Here is an 18,477-nt window from a genome sequence, read left to right on the forward strand (position 1 = left end):
GCTCCAAAGGTTCTCAATAGGGTTGAGGTCAGGGGAGGATGGGGGCCACACCATAAGTTTCTCTCCTTTTATGCCCATAGCAGCCAATGACAGAGGTATTTTTTGCAGCATGAGATGGTGCATTGTCATGCATGAATATGATTTTGCTACGGAAGGCACAGTTCTTCTTTTTGTACCATGAAAGAAAGTGGTCAGTCAGACACTCTGTATACTTTGCCGAGGTCATTTTCACACCTTCAGGGACCCTAAATGGGCCTACCAGCTCTTTGCCCATGATTTCGGCCCAAACCATGACTCCGCCACCTCCTTGCTGGCGTCGCAGCCTTATTGGGACTTGGTGGTCATCCACCAACCATCCACTACTCCATCCATCTGGGCCATCCAGGGCTGCACGGCACTCATCAGTAAATAAGACTTGTTTGAAAATTAGTCTTCATGTATTTCTGGGCCCACTGCAACCGTTTCGGCTTGTGAGTATTGGTTAGGGGTGGCCAGATAGTAGGTTTATGCACAACCGCAAGCCTCTGGAGGATCCTACACCTTGAGGTTCATGGGACTCCAGAGGCACCAGCAGCTTCAAATACCTGTTTGCTGCTTTGTAATGGCATTTTAGCAGCTGCTCTCTTAATCCGATTAATTTGCCTGGCAGTAACCTTCCTCATTATGCCTTAATCTGCACGGACCCGTCTGTGCTCTGAATCAGCCACAAATCTCTTCACAGTAAGATGATCACGCTTAAGTTTTCGTGAAATATGTAATGTTTTCATACCTTGGCTAAGGCATTGCACTATTTGACGCTTTCCCGCCGCAGAGAGATCATTTTTCTTTCCCATATTGCTTGAAACCTGTGGCCTGCTTAATAATGTGGAACATCCTTTAGTAGTTTTCCTTTCATTGGGCTCACCTGGCAAACTAATTGTCACAGGTGTCTGAGATTGATTTCAGTGGTCCAAAGAGCCCGGAGACACAATACCATCCATGAGTTTGATTTAAAAACAAAATATTTAATGTTTATGACACTTAATTCCAATTTGCATAATAATTTGGAACGTGGTGTACTCTGGACTGTAGCAGCAGGAGGGTGCGCACGCAGCCAAATCGTCCCGTTGGCTGTGAGTTTAGGAAGCGCTTGATTTGATATGCAGCAGAGTTTTCCATTTTACTTGCCGATATCGTCGTCGATCATGTTCATTTAATTGTGGGAAGCTAAAATCGGAATCACGATCAATATTTGATTGATTGTGCAGTCATAGTCCGTGACGGAGAATATTTGACAACCCCCGGTCGGGTAAACAGAAGCACTTCAAACGTGTCATTTACGACGACATAGCAGAACGAGACAAAAACAAACGGGCAGGCCCGTCCTTCCCCCGACAGTGTTCAGGCAGCCTCTCACTGCAGATTTGGACTGTGCTAAAGTAATAACTCATAAGCTATAGGAGTGTTATTGCTGCTGAACCACACTCGTCGTAGAGAATACAGCATATGGGCAAATTGTCGAGCCCAGCTACAATTGTACCTTCACATGTGCATTTTTGGTCAGTCCGTTATGCATGCCCTGTATAAATGAACACAAGCTACAGTTGTTCTTACGATGGAGCATTCCTGACATTTATTTTTTCTTATTGCCAATATACCCGTAATATAGTGCCTTCACTGTTACATTAAGAATTGTGGCCAATGAGCCACTGTTGAATGTTTACACATTTCAAAATAAATAACACAAACAAAAATTCTCTGCTGTACCAGAAACATACCAACTTGTGACCCCATAAATGAGGTACAAACGGAGCCAGTTCTGTGTACCGTTACTTTTACTGGGCGTGGTGTGCCATTGATAGCATAGAGAAGTTGGAAAGTAAAGCGAGAAGGCATTGTTGTGTTTGTTCTTTTCATTGGATGTGTTGATAATAAGAACAGTATAGAATAACAGCAGCCTTATCATTTAATGCTTTCATGTCAGTCAGGGTCATTGGCCAATGAAATGTTGTTGTATGTATTAACAGTAAGAATTGTTTATTTTCCCTCTTTTTAGAAAGTTAAGATTTCTCAGAGAAGTTATGGTGTCGTACAATAAGACATTGTTTGTAATTTAGATATCAGGACAACTCCCACAAACACAATAGAGTGTAAGCCAATCCAAGCATTCTCCCGTCAAGGAAAAGGAAACATTCCTGACTTCACATTACCCCCTGATAATCCTGAATGCCATGCAATGGTGAGCACTTCCTATCTGCTGCTCCAGCTCGTCCCCTGTTGCTGTTCTAACAATGGACCTCAGATGGCCCATGAAGCAAGATTATGTCAACCTGGGCAAAGTGTACTAACTGTTGCTCCTGCTTCCTTCCCGTTTTTGGGAATAATGTGTTCCCGTTTTTATTCGTGTTTATTATTGGCAGGGCTCACTGACAGGTCTGGGAATGCTTTTAGTAGGCAGGCCATTGTTTGCTACCAGAGATGGCTGGTGGAAATGGGTTTGGCAATTCCTAAACACCAGCTGATGGATGGGAGAAAACAAGACACGTAAGTGCCAAGACTAAGATGGGGTATCAGCACTCACAGTGGATTGGTATTGGGCTAAAGCAGTTACTGAACCACATTAAAACTAGTCAAAAAGTGCTGTTTATTTCAACAAGTTGCACTGTGTTGGACACAAACTACACAGATCACAGTGAAAAAACACTGGGATGAGAATGCCAAGTGTCTTAAACACATGACAAGAGCAATTTAGCGTGATCTTAGACTTGGCACTCTCTGGGGGCGAAACAGGGTGTGAGCCCACACTTGAATTAGAGACTAACAGAGATTAATTTAATACTTGGGAGTTTTTTAATGCCTCACACTTTCAAGTCTACAGCGATTTATTGGATCAGGTTGCCAGCATCTATAAAAATCACATTTAAGACGTAAAAACAAATAGCGTCTCTTGGCCTATATAATTATCTTGCATTTTCAGATGCCAGTCCCTCTCTCATTGGCCTAAGATAAATATTGGATCGAAGATGGTACAGACGGATGGCACAGGAAGACATAATTCTGTCAACTTGGGTCTATTCAGCGTGAAGATTCCCAATTTAGGTGTACATTTTGTTCTTAAAGGAAAACACTGTTTCTGTTGAGTTCTTCCCTTATCCTCAACATAGTTACAATACTTCAGACTCACTAAAATTGTTGCTTAGAGGAATCATGGCTCAGTGCTCATGTGTTAAAATGTGTATTAGTTTGATGCAATAAGTCACAAATTTAAACTAAGTAGTTTCGCTTTATTCAAACTATACTACATGGTGAGTTGTTTTTAGCCATGCTAGAGGGGTGACTCTAGGGATGGCAGTCAGTTTGTCGGTCCACCACATTGGTGCAACCTGAATTATCTATACACCTATTGGATGGATTGCCATGGGATTTTGTTCAGACATCCATGGCCCCCAGAGGATGAATTGTGCTGACTCTGGTGATCCATGAGACAGTTTGAACAATCTTGACGACTTTTGGATGGATTGCAGTGAAGTTTGCTACAGAAATTCAAGACCCCAAAAGGATATCTTCTAATAACTGTGGTGATGCTCTGACTTTTCCTCTAGATCCACCAGCAGGTCAAAATTTAATTTGTCCAGTTCTTTGTTATATGACAAAACCTTCACCACTAATGACACATTGTAACATATGGCTATTTCTTTTTGGCACAGTGCTTTTCACGGTCTCTCCCATTATGCTACACCAATGCTTTGCTGCAGCATTTAAGGACAACCTTGTTAACTCAAAGTCAGAACATTCAGTACAATACAAGCTGAACCAGTGCAATGTCCTTTTATTGGCCATAATTGGGTTTTTAGCCACAATAGTGGCATGGCTGTAGGGATGGCATTGTTTATCTGGGTCTGCCAAAGCTATTGGATGGATTTTTATGTCCCCAGAGAATAAATCCTAGTGACTGAATGTCTGACTTTTCATCTTTAGGCATCAGCTGTACTTTGTGTTCAGTGCTTATTAGCAAATGTTATTGATCTAATAGATTTCTTTGAAACTCATCAGACCTTGTTGGCTAATTTTACCCGTATTTTGCAAGTATTTCCATGGCCATGTTTGACTACAAATTGCATGTTTCTCTGTGAACTGCTTTCCTTCATTTTCTTAATTTCTTAAAGAACAAATGATTCTATTATTTATTCTATTATTATAAATTATTCTATTTCTTTTTTTTTTTTTTTTTTACATATTTCTAAATGTTCAAAGCCACAAGTCTGTCTAATTTAAAAAGGTATCATTTGAGTAAGTTAATCAATTGGCAGAGGTATTTTCTTTCTAAAGGCATAGTGTTCTATAATATTTATGTCTACCAACTGTGCTATTTTGACTTTGTTTTTAACATTGGCTTGGACACATTGCTACATGAATACCCTAAATTCTAAATTCTATTGCTAATCCAATATATTTTTAATAAGCAGTTTTTAACATTTATATTATATCAAATCCTAATATTTTAAGGTAATACGATTATAAATTGCTTTCTATACAGATATGTGCTCTTTTTGAAAAGGAAGGTATCAGTGGTTTATTTATTAGAGGTGACAGGTTTTATCATAAGCCAAGTTTAGGCTTAATCATTTGACACAGGTTTAGCCAGTGTGTTGTGACACAATAATTGGATTATAAGGTCCAGATTGAACCAGGGAGTATTGTTGAGGACTATGATATTTACCCCCTGTGGATAAAGCCCTAAGAAAGATGTTCCTTCCATACAGAATGATTCTAGAGGGCATGTAGATGGATTTTTATTTAGTTCATTTCATCAAACGTTAAATCTCAGCTCTCAAACAGCCTTGATTGCAACTATTGCATCTTTTGTTTTTTTTATGTATCAAATCTGTACATTTTCCGCAGGGCTTATCCTATTCATGAAAAAATCACATAGATTTGTTTTGGCACACAGCCTTCAGTAGAGCGTATAAAATCAATTCAGTGAAGAGTCTGTACAGACTCACATGTCTACACACAAACACACACACATTGTAACACATTGCTTTTTGGCTCAGTGCTTTTCAATGTCTCCCCCACTGTGTTACACCAATGCTTTGCTGCAGCATTCAAGCACTACCTTGTTAACTCAAAGTCAGAACATTCAGTACAGTATAAGACAAACCAGTACAGTGTCCTGTTGTTTGTTATTGTTTTTGAGTTTTGAGTTTTTAGCCATGATAGCGCCATGGCTGTAGAGATGTCAATGTTGACCTGGGTCTGTCTGTCGACTACTACTACAACTATTGGATGGATTTCCATGAAATTTTAATTGTTCATTGGTCCCAGAGGTTGAATCCTATTGATTCTGACTTTACCTGTAGCACTACCAAGAGGTAATTTTTTTTTTTTTTTTAGTGAAATGTCTTGACAACCAATGGACGGATTGCCATGGAATTTGGTACAGAGGATGCAGTGTGTCCTGTAGGATTTTTTCCCAGCAAAATGTTTTGTTGTACCTGGATGGTTAGTCTCAAATTTGTTAATGCTAAGAACCATCTTGTCAATCATCATCATAACCATTCGTGCGTAACAATGAGTTCAACATTTCAAGTTTACTGTGGCATTCAACCTTTTTCCCCGTCCAGGCAGTGATTGGTCCGTTTACAAAAAGTGAGAATGATGAGCACATTAACAAAAGGCACCTGATACAGCTAAATAGTAGGGCTAGACAATTAATTAGAACTGATATTCAGTACCTTTAACCAACATAATTTTGTTGGTAATTTCTCTTTTTCTCCACCCAGTCCAGTCCTGCTCAGCTTCCAGACCAGAAAAACAGGGAGATGTGTGCTAGCTCCAAGTACCTTCACTTTTCATCAACAGACAGACTTTTATTAACAGACACACTGTGACCTACACTGTACATTTACTGCCAGACTGACAACTTCCTGCTAATGTTTTCCTCTGCTAAACTCGTTTTCACCCTTAGTTACTGCTGCCCGCTCTCTCTCATTCGCTCACCAACACACTCACTACACACATACATCGCACTGCCCTTAAAAGACCTAACTTCGCTGCTGTTATAACAGCGCCTGTCACGTAGACTCCTTTGAAGAATGAGGAGAGGAAGCTAGTCAAGCATTGAGTGTTGCGCATTGATAGTAATGATCGTGTGAAATTGTAATAGCAGTGGTCATTCATTCAGCAGCGGCGATGCGCGGAAAACGGGGAACATGTTTATGTGCATGCCACATATAGTCTGGCACTGCACTTTTCAACCTCTTGCTTTCTGTCAACATTACATTATCACTAACATTTAGATAATCTCTTTTTGACATTTGTGAATTGAAAAAAAAAAATCCCAAATGTTCCAGTTGAGCATATTTACAGTACACACCTTGTCAGTGAACTATGAGAGCAATTAACAACAAAACAAAATAATCGTAATAGAGGTAAAATGTTCAGTTGATTGTAATTATGATTTTATGTCATGTCATCCAGCCCTACTAAATAGTCAGCTAAACCCAAACCTTGCTTATCCCTATTGTCTTCTGTCTCACGCCTCTGGCTGCAAAACCTGGACTAGCGGTTGTACTGGTATTGAGGATCTTGAGGAGGAGGTGGTGGACAGCTGCATAATCAAAGTGGGCCGATGATGCATCTCTCTGGTAGAATGGGCTACTCAAGCGGCTCACAGAGCAACCGGTCCTTCGGGATTTCTCCTGGTACTCCCTGACATTGTTAGATAAAAAGTTCAAGTTGTCCAATACTTTGGGTTATGACCAACTATTGACATTCCTAAGGACCTCAACTGTACTTTGTGTTTAGTGCGATTTAGCAAATGTTAGCATGCTAACACACTAAACTAAGATTGTGAACATAGTCAGTAACATTGTGATTGTGAAAATGCTACCAATCCGATATGAGCATTTAGAGTACAGTTTCACAGAGCAGTTAACATGACTGTAGACTCTTAGTATTCTTAATATGTATATAATAGCCATTATTTATACTGGCAGAAGTCAACCTAGCTCTCTTCCAGCAACACCCTGTTTCACCTGGGAGCCGCCCAGAAGAAGCTCAGCTCCTCTTTCATTGGCCAGCGGGTATCTCTGCAAGACGAGTTGAGGTTAATTACTGAGCATGAGGAAACCTTAACTGTAATTACTGAGGGAGTGTTTCTCCTGCACTCCTGTCCTAACATATGGGAGCCTTTCTTGTTGCTGCACCTTTTTTGAACAACAGTTGTATTAGTGAAAACAAATATCTCACTCTCAGCTATGTGCTTCACAACTGCAACATTTAAAAAGTAATAAAGTTGTACAGCATCTCCTCTCACTTCACTTCATTATTTACAAAGGTTCAGTTTTGGTTGAGCGTGTCATTATTACCTACCAATGAAACCAAAACTGAGTCTCAAGCCTGTTTTCATTGGCCTTGGCCTACTTGCCTGCTCTCTCTTCCCTGCCTCTCCTCAGCAGAGAAACACTGATATTCTGTGTCACAATCCTGACACAGCACTTCCTCAGTCCCTCCTCAGTTTCAGCTCGCTCCTGCCCCAGAGCGCTGACTGCCTCTTTAGGACAATGCCCATCCTTGTTTGCATCGCCCCCTTGTTTCGGGAATCCCGGCATTGCTGGTAACCACTGGTGGATCAGGACGATGAGGTCACTGTCTCTGTTTAGCCTGGCCTTGCCACCCTTCTACCATTGCAGAGGGGGGTGTGGGTCACTCTAAAACAATGGAAGCTTTCTCCATTGGGCTGAAATAGGCTGCCAGACAGAAAGGCATACAGACGGATAAAAAGATAAACATTCGGGAAGACAAGCGAATGCAAGTCAAAGACATCCTGCTTTTGACACCTTAATGTAAGGGGTATTCATGGTTACAGTATTTCCAGCACCTATTAATTCTGCCTCCCACACAGTACACACCAAAATGGCTCTCTATTCCGATTCACTCATCATTTAGGTCGACCTGTATTTAATTGGTTTTAGTGCTACAGCAAGGCGGGGAGGAATGATGAACCATAGTTACACTTTTATGTTGGCATTGCAGTTATGTCATCAGGTTACACGGCTAATTTTTCGTCTACTCACATTTAGACTGTGCCAGCAGTGTTTCACTTTCAGAATGAGTTGGGAAAGGAATCACTTTCACTTTTCAGGCCTCAGTGGCTGCTTAGAAACCTACACCATACCCCAAAATGACTACTATCCTTTTTACCTCAAATATTACCGTCATCATTTCCATCCTCTTCACATTACATCATTACATCTGTCAGGGGGAAAAAGTTTCCCCAGTTGCACATTTAATCTGTAACCTAAAATGATGTCTATCAAATCTGAAAAGGTGAAAAGGTGGTGATTGTGTGAAAAGTACAATTGACATATGACAGCTCTTCAAAGTCCCATTTTCTTGTAGCAGCATAAATCTCTTTAAATTAACAAGCACTGTCATTTCAGAGTCCACTGCAGTAAACTCATACAGCCTTTTTATGTTTGGTTTGTTTTATCATTTTGCTTTGGTCTTGACTTGCGTGCCATACTATTGTAAAGCTTTCACAGCAATCATTCTCAGGAGCTCAGCCATCCATTTGTCTTCATTAGGCCTGACATGTTTCCTGCAATTTATTTTTGCACAGTGTTGTTTGCGTTAATTATAAGCATTTTATTTCTTACGCATCGATGGACAGGTTCCCCTTAAGAGAGGAAAAACATCTGTTTGGTAGAATTACCCCGGTAGAAGGTCACGTTTGGTGGGTTCTGCTTACTCGTATGTGACAAGTGGTAGCATATGACTGTAGTTTTGTCCTGTAAATCTGCATGTTGGTTTCTGGCCTCAGTCGGTGGGGCAGTGGTGTTTGTGATGGGTGAATTAAAGAGTGAAGGGAGGGAAAGTCTGTGCACGTCACGGGTCATTTAGACATGCAAGATACACAAAATAATAAGCTCAAATCGTTTGAGCTTTGCTAAATCAGTGCACCATAATAAACATGTGTAAATAAGTTGTCTGAGTGTGATATATCACCATGAAACTGCACTCTTATCAAAAATCTATAGCTATTGATCAGAGTGGCAGCAGAGGTCGGAAAAGTTGCAGATAAAAGAGGCGAGGCTCAAGACTTTGCCCTTATCTGTCTAAATCACTGTGTGGCAACAGGACATCCTATGGCACAACCCTTTCCCTCTGATCTGGTAATGAGAAGTGCTGTTTGTCGGGATTAGGCTATTACTGTGACAGTTTTCCTCTGCCATGGTCTTCCCAACGACCCCTACTGCTACAATAGCACATGTTCTACCCACTATACTACTCCTATTTATTTAAATCTCAAGTGTTCCTAATGTTTGTTTCAAATGTCTTTGAGTCATGTGGGTTGTTCAACTTGATCACCCAGTTCATCTAACCACACGTAGCAGACTGGATGTTTCAGCGCTGTGTACTTTTCTGTAGTACTGGAAACAAATGAGTCCATGGTCGAGACAGTTAGTAGTCTTTAGTATTAATTAGTGTATCTTACCAGGATTTCCCCATTAGATGACATTTGACATCTCGACAGTATAGCACCCTGTTTGTTTCTAAAGCCATAATAAAATATCTTTTTGCGCCCAAGTACAGTTTAGAGGATTTCTTACCAAATCTACCCCAAAGAAAATTCCTGAGTTCATTTGTTTTCTGTAATTACACTGAACAAAATTATAAACGCAACACTTTTGTTTTTGCCCCCATTCATCATGAGCTGAACTCAAAGATGTAAGACTTTCTCTATGTATACAAAAGGTCTATTTCTCTCAAATATTGTTCACAAATCTGTCAGAATCTGTGTTAGTGAGCACTTCTCCTTTGCCGAGATAATCCATCCACCTCACTGTGTTGCACTGCGTGAGGCAAATGGTGGTCAAACCAGATACTGACTGGTTTCTGGATCCCCCCCCCAATACAGTGAAACTGCACATTCTCGAGTGGCCTTTTATTGTGGCCAGCCTGAGGCACACCTGTGCAATCCCCATGATGTCTTATCAGCATCTTGATATGCCACACCTGTGAGGTGGATGGATTATCTCGGCAAAGGAGAAGTGCTCAATAACACAGATTTGTGAACAATATTTGAGAGAAATAGGCCTTCTGTGTACATAGAGGAAGTCTTAGATCTTTGAGTTCAGCTCTTGATGAATGGGGCAAAAACAAAAGTATTGCATTTATTATGTTGTTCAGTGTACAATAATAGTGTATTGATTTTACGTGCCAACATGTTGTTAACGTGTTCTTTTTTTAAAGATGAATGGAATACCTCATGTCTGTCTTTTTGCCTCTTCCCTGGTCTCTACCTCAGCACTTGGTCCAGTGGGATGCTGGGAACCCAGAATGTTTGCTCCAGCTGGTGAAGGAACTTATCCAGCAGTACCACCACTACCAGTGCCAGCGTCTGCGTGAAAGCTCCAGGCTGCTCTTTGAGTATGATAGCCTGCTGGAGGATCCCAACTACGGCCGCAACATGGAGATTTACGCTGGACGCAAGAACAGCTGGGTAGGGCACTGGTTAATGTTTGTGATGTCCTACAAAAAACTCACCAGAAACCTCATCAAGTCATGTGATACCAATAGGAATATTCTACCTTGGAAACGCTGTTCATATGTTTTCCCTATAGCTTGGTCAGTCTACAGGTGAGAACATCAATAATTGATATAGGTTGAGATGAGATTGAATGATACGAGCAATGTTCGACTTTCCCTTATACTGCTATGCCATTATACAAAAAAGACTATTTATACAATCAAATTCTTGTATATATCACACACAATTTTGTGTGCAGGCATAATCCATAGTACTTGGTAATTTTACTTAAGTGCTTTTTATTACAAGTATTGTACTTCGCTACATTTCAAGTCCCATCTGTTACAGAGTAAACACCAAAAGTCACTTGAAAAAGTGTGAGCATGGAGCAGATCAGTGAGATGTGAGAGGCCTTTCTACTGTTTTTAACAATAATCTCTGTCGCAGCTGTGACTGCATAGCTCTCAGTCAGCAGCAACTACAGTGGGACAGACCGGTTGGGTTGACAGGTGATGGTATGCATTGAGCAGAGAGGAGGACCTCACAGAATGCCATTCAGACAGATGAGTACACTTGTTGATGGATACAACGCACTCTCGAGATCACAACGTCAACAACCATTGTGTAGCGCTACAATGTAGTGTAGTGTGTGTTGCAATCTACGGTGTGTAAAAACTGCGGAGCTCTTTTTAATGTGTAATGTGTGTGTTTGTGGCTGCAGTCGCTGTCAAGTTTATATTGTTTATACTTGTCCGTGTTGTCTGCCTTGAAATGGAATTTGTTGTTGGTTTGGACATAAGGGCTCGGTGGTGGGATGTTGTTCCACTTGTGTACACATTTAATGGTGTTCTTTAATTTAACAGTAGAATCATGTGTCTTATAACATGTTTACTTCACCCTTAATGTAGGACAGTAAAAAGGACATTTTAACTTACCAACTTTTTTGCTTCACTAAACTTGACTGATGAATGTATATATGTAACAGTACTTTTACTAGAGTACAATATTCTAGTACTCTTTCTGTCCCTGGTAAGAAGACTTCCTGTTTGATTATACAAAGAACCAGGTCACGATATGCTGCCGTAAGGTACATGATTTCCATCATTGTGTCATCATGTGGGCATCTGTAAAGACACATTCGTAAGAACGTAATGACAATAACTCATGAATGTTACACATTGCAATTGTATGCTGACCCCATCTTGTACAAGGTGGAAGGATAGAAGAATGCTGATTAGGGCTAGGTATCACACCTCAGTACTTTTTTAGTACTGACCAGACAGTTCCCATAGATCAGTTCAGTTCAGATCTTATTGTCCCTTGAGGGGAAATTCATTTTGTAGCAAGGCAGCATAAAATGTAAATTTATGAGAGATGACATCGCTACCCTGACTATGTTGCTCGCTCCTGTTTCGCGCATTTATATTCCCATACCAATAAATCAATGAGGTCAGGACTGACCTCATTTCTGCCAATACTAAAAACATTTAGTCTCTGCAGAAATTCTTTGTTGCCCTTTCTTGCATGTTGCCTCTGTGTTCACATCAAAGCTGTATTTCTTTTCAATATATTTACCAAAGTACTTCTAGCTCTCAGCAGTTTCCACTTCTTGTCCTTTTCAACACTGGTTTGAGATGTTTTTCTGAAGTCAGTAACCATATCTTCTGGTTTAGTCCCATCGCACCACTGTATAAGACCACGGCAGACGGTCATATTCAAATTTAAGAATGTGTCTGTCCTTTTATTGTCTTCCACAGTCGTTGGTGTAGAGACAGAACAGTGTTAACTCAAGTGAGGAAGTAGCACTATCAAAGTAGAGTATCAAAAAGTGTCATATTATGTCATATATAAGTAGCCGTTTTGTAAATCAGAAAACTTTTCTTACTTTAGACTTTAATTTGTTAAGGCACGGTTCTTTTTCAACAGTTTGCATCGAGCAGTTTGGCATATTTTGTTGAATGAAAAAAGAGGTTTTAAGTATTTAATGCTTCAAAAAAGTGTTGTTTGTTCAGTTCAGTTGGGTATTGTATTGGCTCCAACACTGGAAATTTTAAACAATATTGATAATAATTCTATGTGCAGACTGAATGTTCCCGCTTGTTTCATGTATGTCCTTGCCTCTGTTTCTTGTTCTCCAGACAGGAGAGTTCTCAGCCCGTTTCCTTCTCAAACTCCCTGTGGACTTCAGCAACATCCCCGTCTATCTCCTCAAGGTAACTAACCACCAAACCCCATCCACATCCTGACTCACAATCAAGGCACACACCTTCTTCACATTATGAGCGCATACGTGCGCATTGCAGACCTGCAGACAGTACTGCAGACGTGTTATTCTGGTAGATTCTGTCATGACATGAACATCCTTTAGATATGAGTGTTTACGTGTTTGTGTGTCTATATGTTTTAATGTGTGCAGTGATAACAGCGGGGTTTATTTAAATGAACTGCAATACAACTGTGTGTGTGTGTGTGTGTGTGTGTGTGTGTGTGTGTGTGTGTGTGTGTACATGTATGTGTGTGTGTACATGTATGCAGACTCCAGTCTTGGGGGCTGCGAGTTGACTAATCAGCAAGCCGTCACTCTCGATCTGCTCTGAGCCGCGTGGTGTCTGGAGGCAGCTTAGCCTGAACTCTCTCTCTCTCTCTTCTCTCTCTCTCTCTCTCTCTCTCTCTCTCTCTCTCTCTCTCTCTCTCTCTCTCTCTCTCTTCTCTCTCTCTCTCTCTCATATATATATCAGTGATTACCCCTCTCTCACTCTCTCCCTTATCTCTAGTTCTCTTTTCTCTGTCGCTCCCCCTATCCTCGTCTGTCTGCAATGCTGGCCTTTTCCAGCCTGGCCTTTGTTTGTGAAGGGAAATGATGGTAAACATAAGGGAAACCGCAACCATCATCAGCCTCACATCAGCCTTTGTCCCCATGTCTCTCAGACCTGGAGCACTGAGACTTGTCTCTCTTTGCAGGCTTTGAGTGGACTTACTCAAAGCCAATGTCCTACTTCACTGCATTGCTGGTCAGGATTTTTATATATGAATTTATTCTTGAATTTATTTATTAATTTTATCCGTGTGTCTTGAGGCAGGGACGTTTTGAGACTCAGCCCTGAGGGGAGCTATATTGGTGAAATTATTTCAAACAAGAAAATGCTGTCACTTGCTGGAGGTTTTTATGCAAAGGCTTTCAAAAAGGAGGTAGACACACTGACACCTTTAACCAGTGGGTGGTTGTGGTAGCAGCATTGACACAATGTTGTCAAAGAAGAACTCTGTAATATTTAGTGATTTTATTAGAGACGAAATCTTGGATATGGATGTACATTCCTGTCGCCCTAATCACATCATGTTCTCTGCTGCACACACACACACACACACACACACACGCTCACAGTATTATGCTGTATTTGGCAGCTAGGGTATACATAGTATCACCACGGGAGCGCTTGAAGACTAAGGAAGAGTATCGACTCGCAGAGAGGAAAGTAATGAACATCAGCCCACACCTTGTCCACCTACGCATTACAGAGGAACGGGATTATGCAGCGTATAGGCTGGACTCTAAGAACACAAGTCTACTGTACGCCAAACCGATGACCTGAATTTTCAGTTTGACAGTTGTCGTGCAATTAGTTCCTTCAGTCTGAAAGCTGTCTGGAGTCAAATTTGTCTGTGCAATACACATTCCAGACTGTTATAGAGCAGTTGAAGTGCAGTTAATTCACTACTGCTGTATGTCCTGACTGATTTTTCCTTTAAAGAAGCATTGCAACCACAAGTTTGTTAAATTAAAGATTGTTTGTGAACATGGTTGTTCCATTAATATATTTGACATGGGATAGTCAAAAGCCATTGATCTTAACAGAGTATAAGAAAGAAAATACAAGACACACAGGGCCGGATATACTGCGGTTTTTACACCTGTTTTAAAGCTGTAGATTTGATGCATTCTGCTCGCATAGGCTGTATTTATCAAATCATCAAGTCAACATCCATATCAACACTCTCTCCACCCCCACCTGCTCTGATATCTATGTGTGTGTGTTTTTCATTTGTCTTCATTTCACTTTGATTTCCTTTTCATTTCATTTCCTTTTCCTTTTCATGAGTGTGTTTATTGTGTTCTTGTCTGTTAATAATTAGATACTGTAGGCAGGTGTGGAAAAAATGCTGTAAAGTAAGAATGCTTTCAAAAACAAACAAGTTAATATATTATATTTTATAAATTAAGTAAAATCTAATGAAATCAATATTTGGTGTGACCAGGAAAAATTTCTTCTAGGTACACTTGTACATAGTTTTTGAAGGAACTCAGCAGGATGGTTGGCCCAAACATCTTTGAGAACTACCTTCAGTGGATTTAGGCAGGCTCAGTTGCTTCTCTCTCACCATGTAATCCCAGACAGAGTCGATTATGTTGGGATCAAGGCTCTGTGAGGCCCATACCATCACTTCCAGGACTCCTTGTTCTTCTTTACACAGAAGATAGTTTTTAAAGACTTTCGCTGGACTTTAATGACTCTCGTTTGGGGCTGTTGTCATGCTGCAGAATAAATTTGGGGCCAATCTGATGCCTCCCTGATGGTACTGCATGATGGATAAGTGTCTGCCTGTACTTCTCAGCATTGAGGAGACCATTAATTCGGACCAAATCCCTAACTCCACTTTGTAGAAATGCATCCCAAAACGTTCAAGCCACCAGCCAGATACTTTACATTTTGACTCATCAGTTAAGAGCACCTACTGGCATTTTTCTGCACCCCAGTTTCCGTGTTTCTATGCATAGTTGTGTCGCTTGACGTTTTCCATGTCGGAGGCATGGCTTTTTGGCCGCAAGTCTTCTATGAAGGCCACTTCTGCTCAGACTTCTCCGGACAGTAGCTGGGTGTACCAGGGTCCCACTGTTATCTGCAGCTCTGAGCTGATGGCACTTCTGGAGATCTTGCTATTGTGAAGAGAAGTACGCATGATGTGTCTTTCGTCTGCTGCAGTTTGTTTCTTTTGGCATAATTGTTTAATTATACACCTGACAACATGCATACAGAATCCCGGACTTTGTGCAAGTGTACCTAAAAGAATTAATGCTGTTAAAGGAAAAGGGTGGTCACACTATAAATATTGATTTGATTCAGATTTTTCCTCTGATTTCCTTCACTTGCTGAATGTGCTTGGAGGGCAGTACTAGGTTCAGTCCAGAACCTTACTGTGTAATGAACTGCCGGCTGCAAACTTAATGCAGCTCACATTTACTTAGTAAATCTGGCAGTTTTTAGTTTACTTTTGATCTGCTGTGCAAAAGAATCACGGACAGACAACCGCATCATTAATTTAATGGGACCACTGTGTTGACGCAGCATGGGTGCTGACGCAGAGGGTTGTCCAGCAAAAAAGTTGATCCTGGCTCAAGTGGTGCCACAATGCAATGGAATCTGGTAAGGCGCTCTGTTCACATTTCTGAAAGTGCACGTTCTTGGGCTACATGAATACAGATTTCTGCTGTTTACTGTACCTGGTGATCATCACAATTAAACCAAACTCCCTCGATCATATTTCATCGTCTCACCGAAACCTGAATTCACACAACCCCACCAGTGCAGCCTCTTCCATTATTTTAAGACAGGGCTGTACAGTCTAAACGCCCCCTAAGCCTTCACAATGGCTTCCATGCTATTCAAGACCAGATCATTCTTTACAAAAGAAGTAAACCCTTCAAAAATCAAAGGTGATGCTTTTCAGACAGAATATAAGCCATCAGCCAGGTACTGTAGGTAGAGGTCAGACTGTAGACCCTGATTTGAATCAACATCCTCATCAAATCCATGGATGTCCTTGCTTGAGGATGGATGGTCTGGCACTGAAGCGGAAATCTGTTCAGATTGGCTACTCTGCACTGCTTGTGAACGCCGAGATGTTGCTGGTGGGCGCAGAGCCGTGGAGGACGACTGTTACCTGGAGCGAAGCATCCGCGTGGTCTGAGCTCACCATAGTGGACATGTTTACCTTCCTGCATAGAGCCTCGGGGAGGGGGGAGGAATGCACGTTTATTTATTTGTTTATTTTAAGGGGGCAGCCCGTCATAGTCAAAATGAAAGAGTGGGAAGGACACTGAGAGCAGAGATGAAGGAAAGATAGTGAAATGCACGCAGATGGATGTTGGCAGGTTTCTTCCCCTTTAAAGGGCATGTGGTGGACCTTTTGGGCACTGTTTTAGTGTCTCATCCTTTGATCATGGCGTGACCTCTTGGTTGTCACTTGTTTGGAGTTGCTTTTACTCATACCACACTGATTTTGACCCACTGCATAGCATATTTGTTGATATCGGTTAGGTCCTTTAACTTGGCTGGTGCTTGCACTACTGGGAGTATCATTTGTTATTGTCTAGTGAATACATTCATTCTGTAAGGTTATTAGACATAAAGCAAACATATTTTTAATGGCTTACAACTTCACCACTAATTCTACCGTGTTTCTTAGTTTGTCACATTCTGCTCCAGGATTCTCTTAAACCCAGAGAACAGCTTATTATGTTTCCAGTTACAGCTGTGACCTTTTCGTTAAAAGATGTTCCTTTTTCATCTCACTAGGCCGTCTGTCCGTCCGTCTTCGCTCTGTAGAGTACATACGTGTATGTGCAGCAGCGGCGTGCCTCTAAATGTCCACACTGATCAGCATGAAGTGACACTACATTCGTGACTGAGCCCTCTGCTCTCGCTTCACTAGAGCTTTGTTTCCCCCACAAGCACTGGCCCATGTTACCAGCTCCGTGATGGGTGTGTGTGTGTGTGTGTGTGTGTGTGTGTGTGAGAGAGAGAGAGAGAGAGAGAGAGAGTGTGTATGCTTGGGGGCCTCAAGAAGCTGTCATTGATCTAACAGGATGTTTCAGGTGACCCAGGTCTTATGAACTAACTGATGTCTGCTGTGTAATATGTAGTAATATGTAAAAATAAACAAGAATTGTACCAACTGCAAACAGAACATTGATCTAACTAAATAAATTATGGGTTCTTTATTGAGTGGTGATGCGTCAGGTTAGTTTGTAGCCTTCCCCATCTTTATTTGCACACATTTTCAGCACAGTTCAGGGAATAGTTCAGCATTTTGGGGGATGTGCGTCTTCGCGTTCTGACGCAGAGGTTAGATGGAAAGATTGACACCGCTCATATCTGTCTGTTCGATTTTGATGCTACAGCCAGAAGTCGGTTAGCTTTGTTTAACACAAAGACTGGAAACGGGGTGCAAAAGCTCTGAGCAGTTGCCAGGCATCCAGCGGAGACTCCAGGAAGTTACGGCCCAGCCAAGAAATAGTCTGGCACACAACTCTCCCGTAAAATAACAAATTTAAACACTGAAGTTTTTGTACTGATTAATCATACTAGATATAATGTGTTAATTAATGTGTAGGTAGGCAGATTTTGAATATAACGTTCAGACAGGCCAGGTGTTTCTTACTATTTTTGTGCTAAGCTAACCGGCTGCCTTGCATTAAACATATATGAGAGTCGCGTTGGTCTTCTCATCCAACTCTCTGCCAGAAAGCAAATAAGCATTTTGTCCAGAAAGTGGAACTATCGCTTTAAGGCCAGATTTGTATTTGTACATGTTTGAATCTTTGTTATCCTGAGCCTCTCTATTGCCCAGCAACGGATATTCCACTCCCCCAGGTCAATTTTGCTTCATGCAAAACTGACCTGAGGGAGGGTTGCATTGAGCCCTGAGCATTCCTGTATGCTGGTTTTGTCTGTACAAGCTGTGCATGCTTCAACAAGAGCACTTACATCTAATTATTTTTACTCTAATTATTTTTGGTCCTGCGTCCACACACACACACACACACACACACACACACACACACACACACACACACACACACACACACACACACACACACACACACACACACACACACACACACACACACACTTTAACCTTCTGAGCTCCACAGGCAGCGACTGACAGGGGAGGGTCAGGGTGAA

At 41.3% G+C, this 18,477-nt stretch overlaps 1 protein-coding gene across 1 annotated transcript in view; it reads left to right on the top strand.

Annotated features, from left to right (window-relative positions):
- babam2 (BRISC and BRCA1 A complex member 2) overlaps positions 1 to 18,477 on the top strand; it is an 82,691-nt gene that overhangs the window by 14,771 nt on the left and 49,443 nt on the right. Inside the window, exons 5-6 of the mRNA XM_046063125.1 lie at positions 10,292 to 10,486; positions 12,652 to 12,726. Coding sequence (XP_045919081.1) covers positions 10,292 to 10,486; positions 12,652 to 12,726 — 270 coding nt within the window. The remainder of the gene's footprint in view (positions 1 to 10,291; positions 10,487 to 12,651; positions 12,727 to 18,477) is intronic.

Source organism: Micropterus dolomieu, linkage group LG11 (genome assembly GCF_021292245.1).
Source record: "Micropterus dolomieu isolate WLL.071019.BEF.003 ecotype Adirondacks linkage group LG11, ASM2129224v1, whole genome shotgun sequence".
In the NCBI taxonomy this organism is placed as follows: domain Eukaryota; kingdom Metazoa; phylum Chordata; class Actinopteri; order Centrarchiformes; family Centrarchidae; genus Micropterus; species Micropterus dolomieu.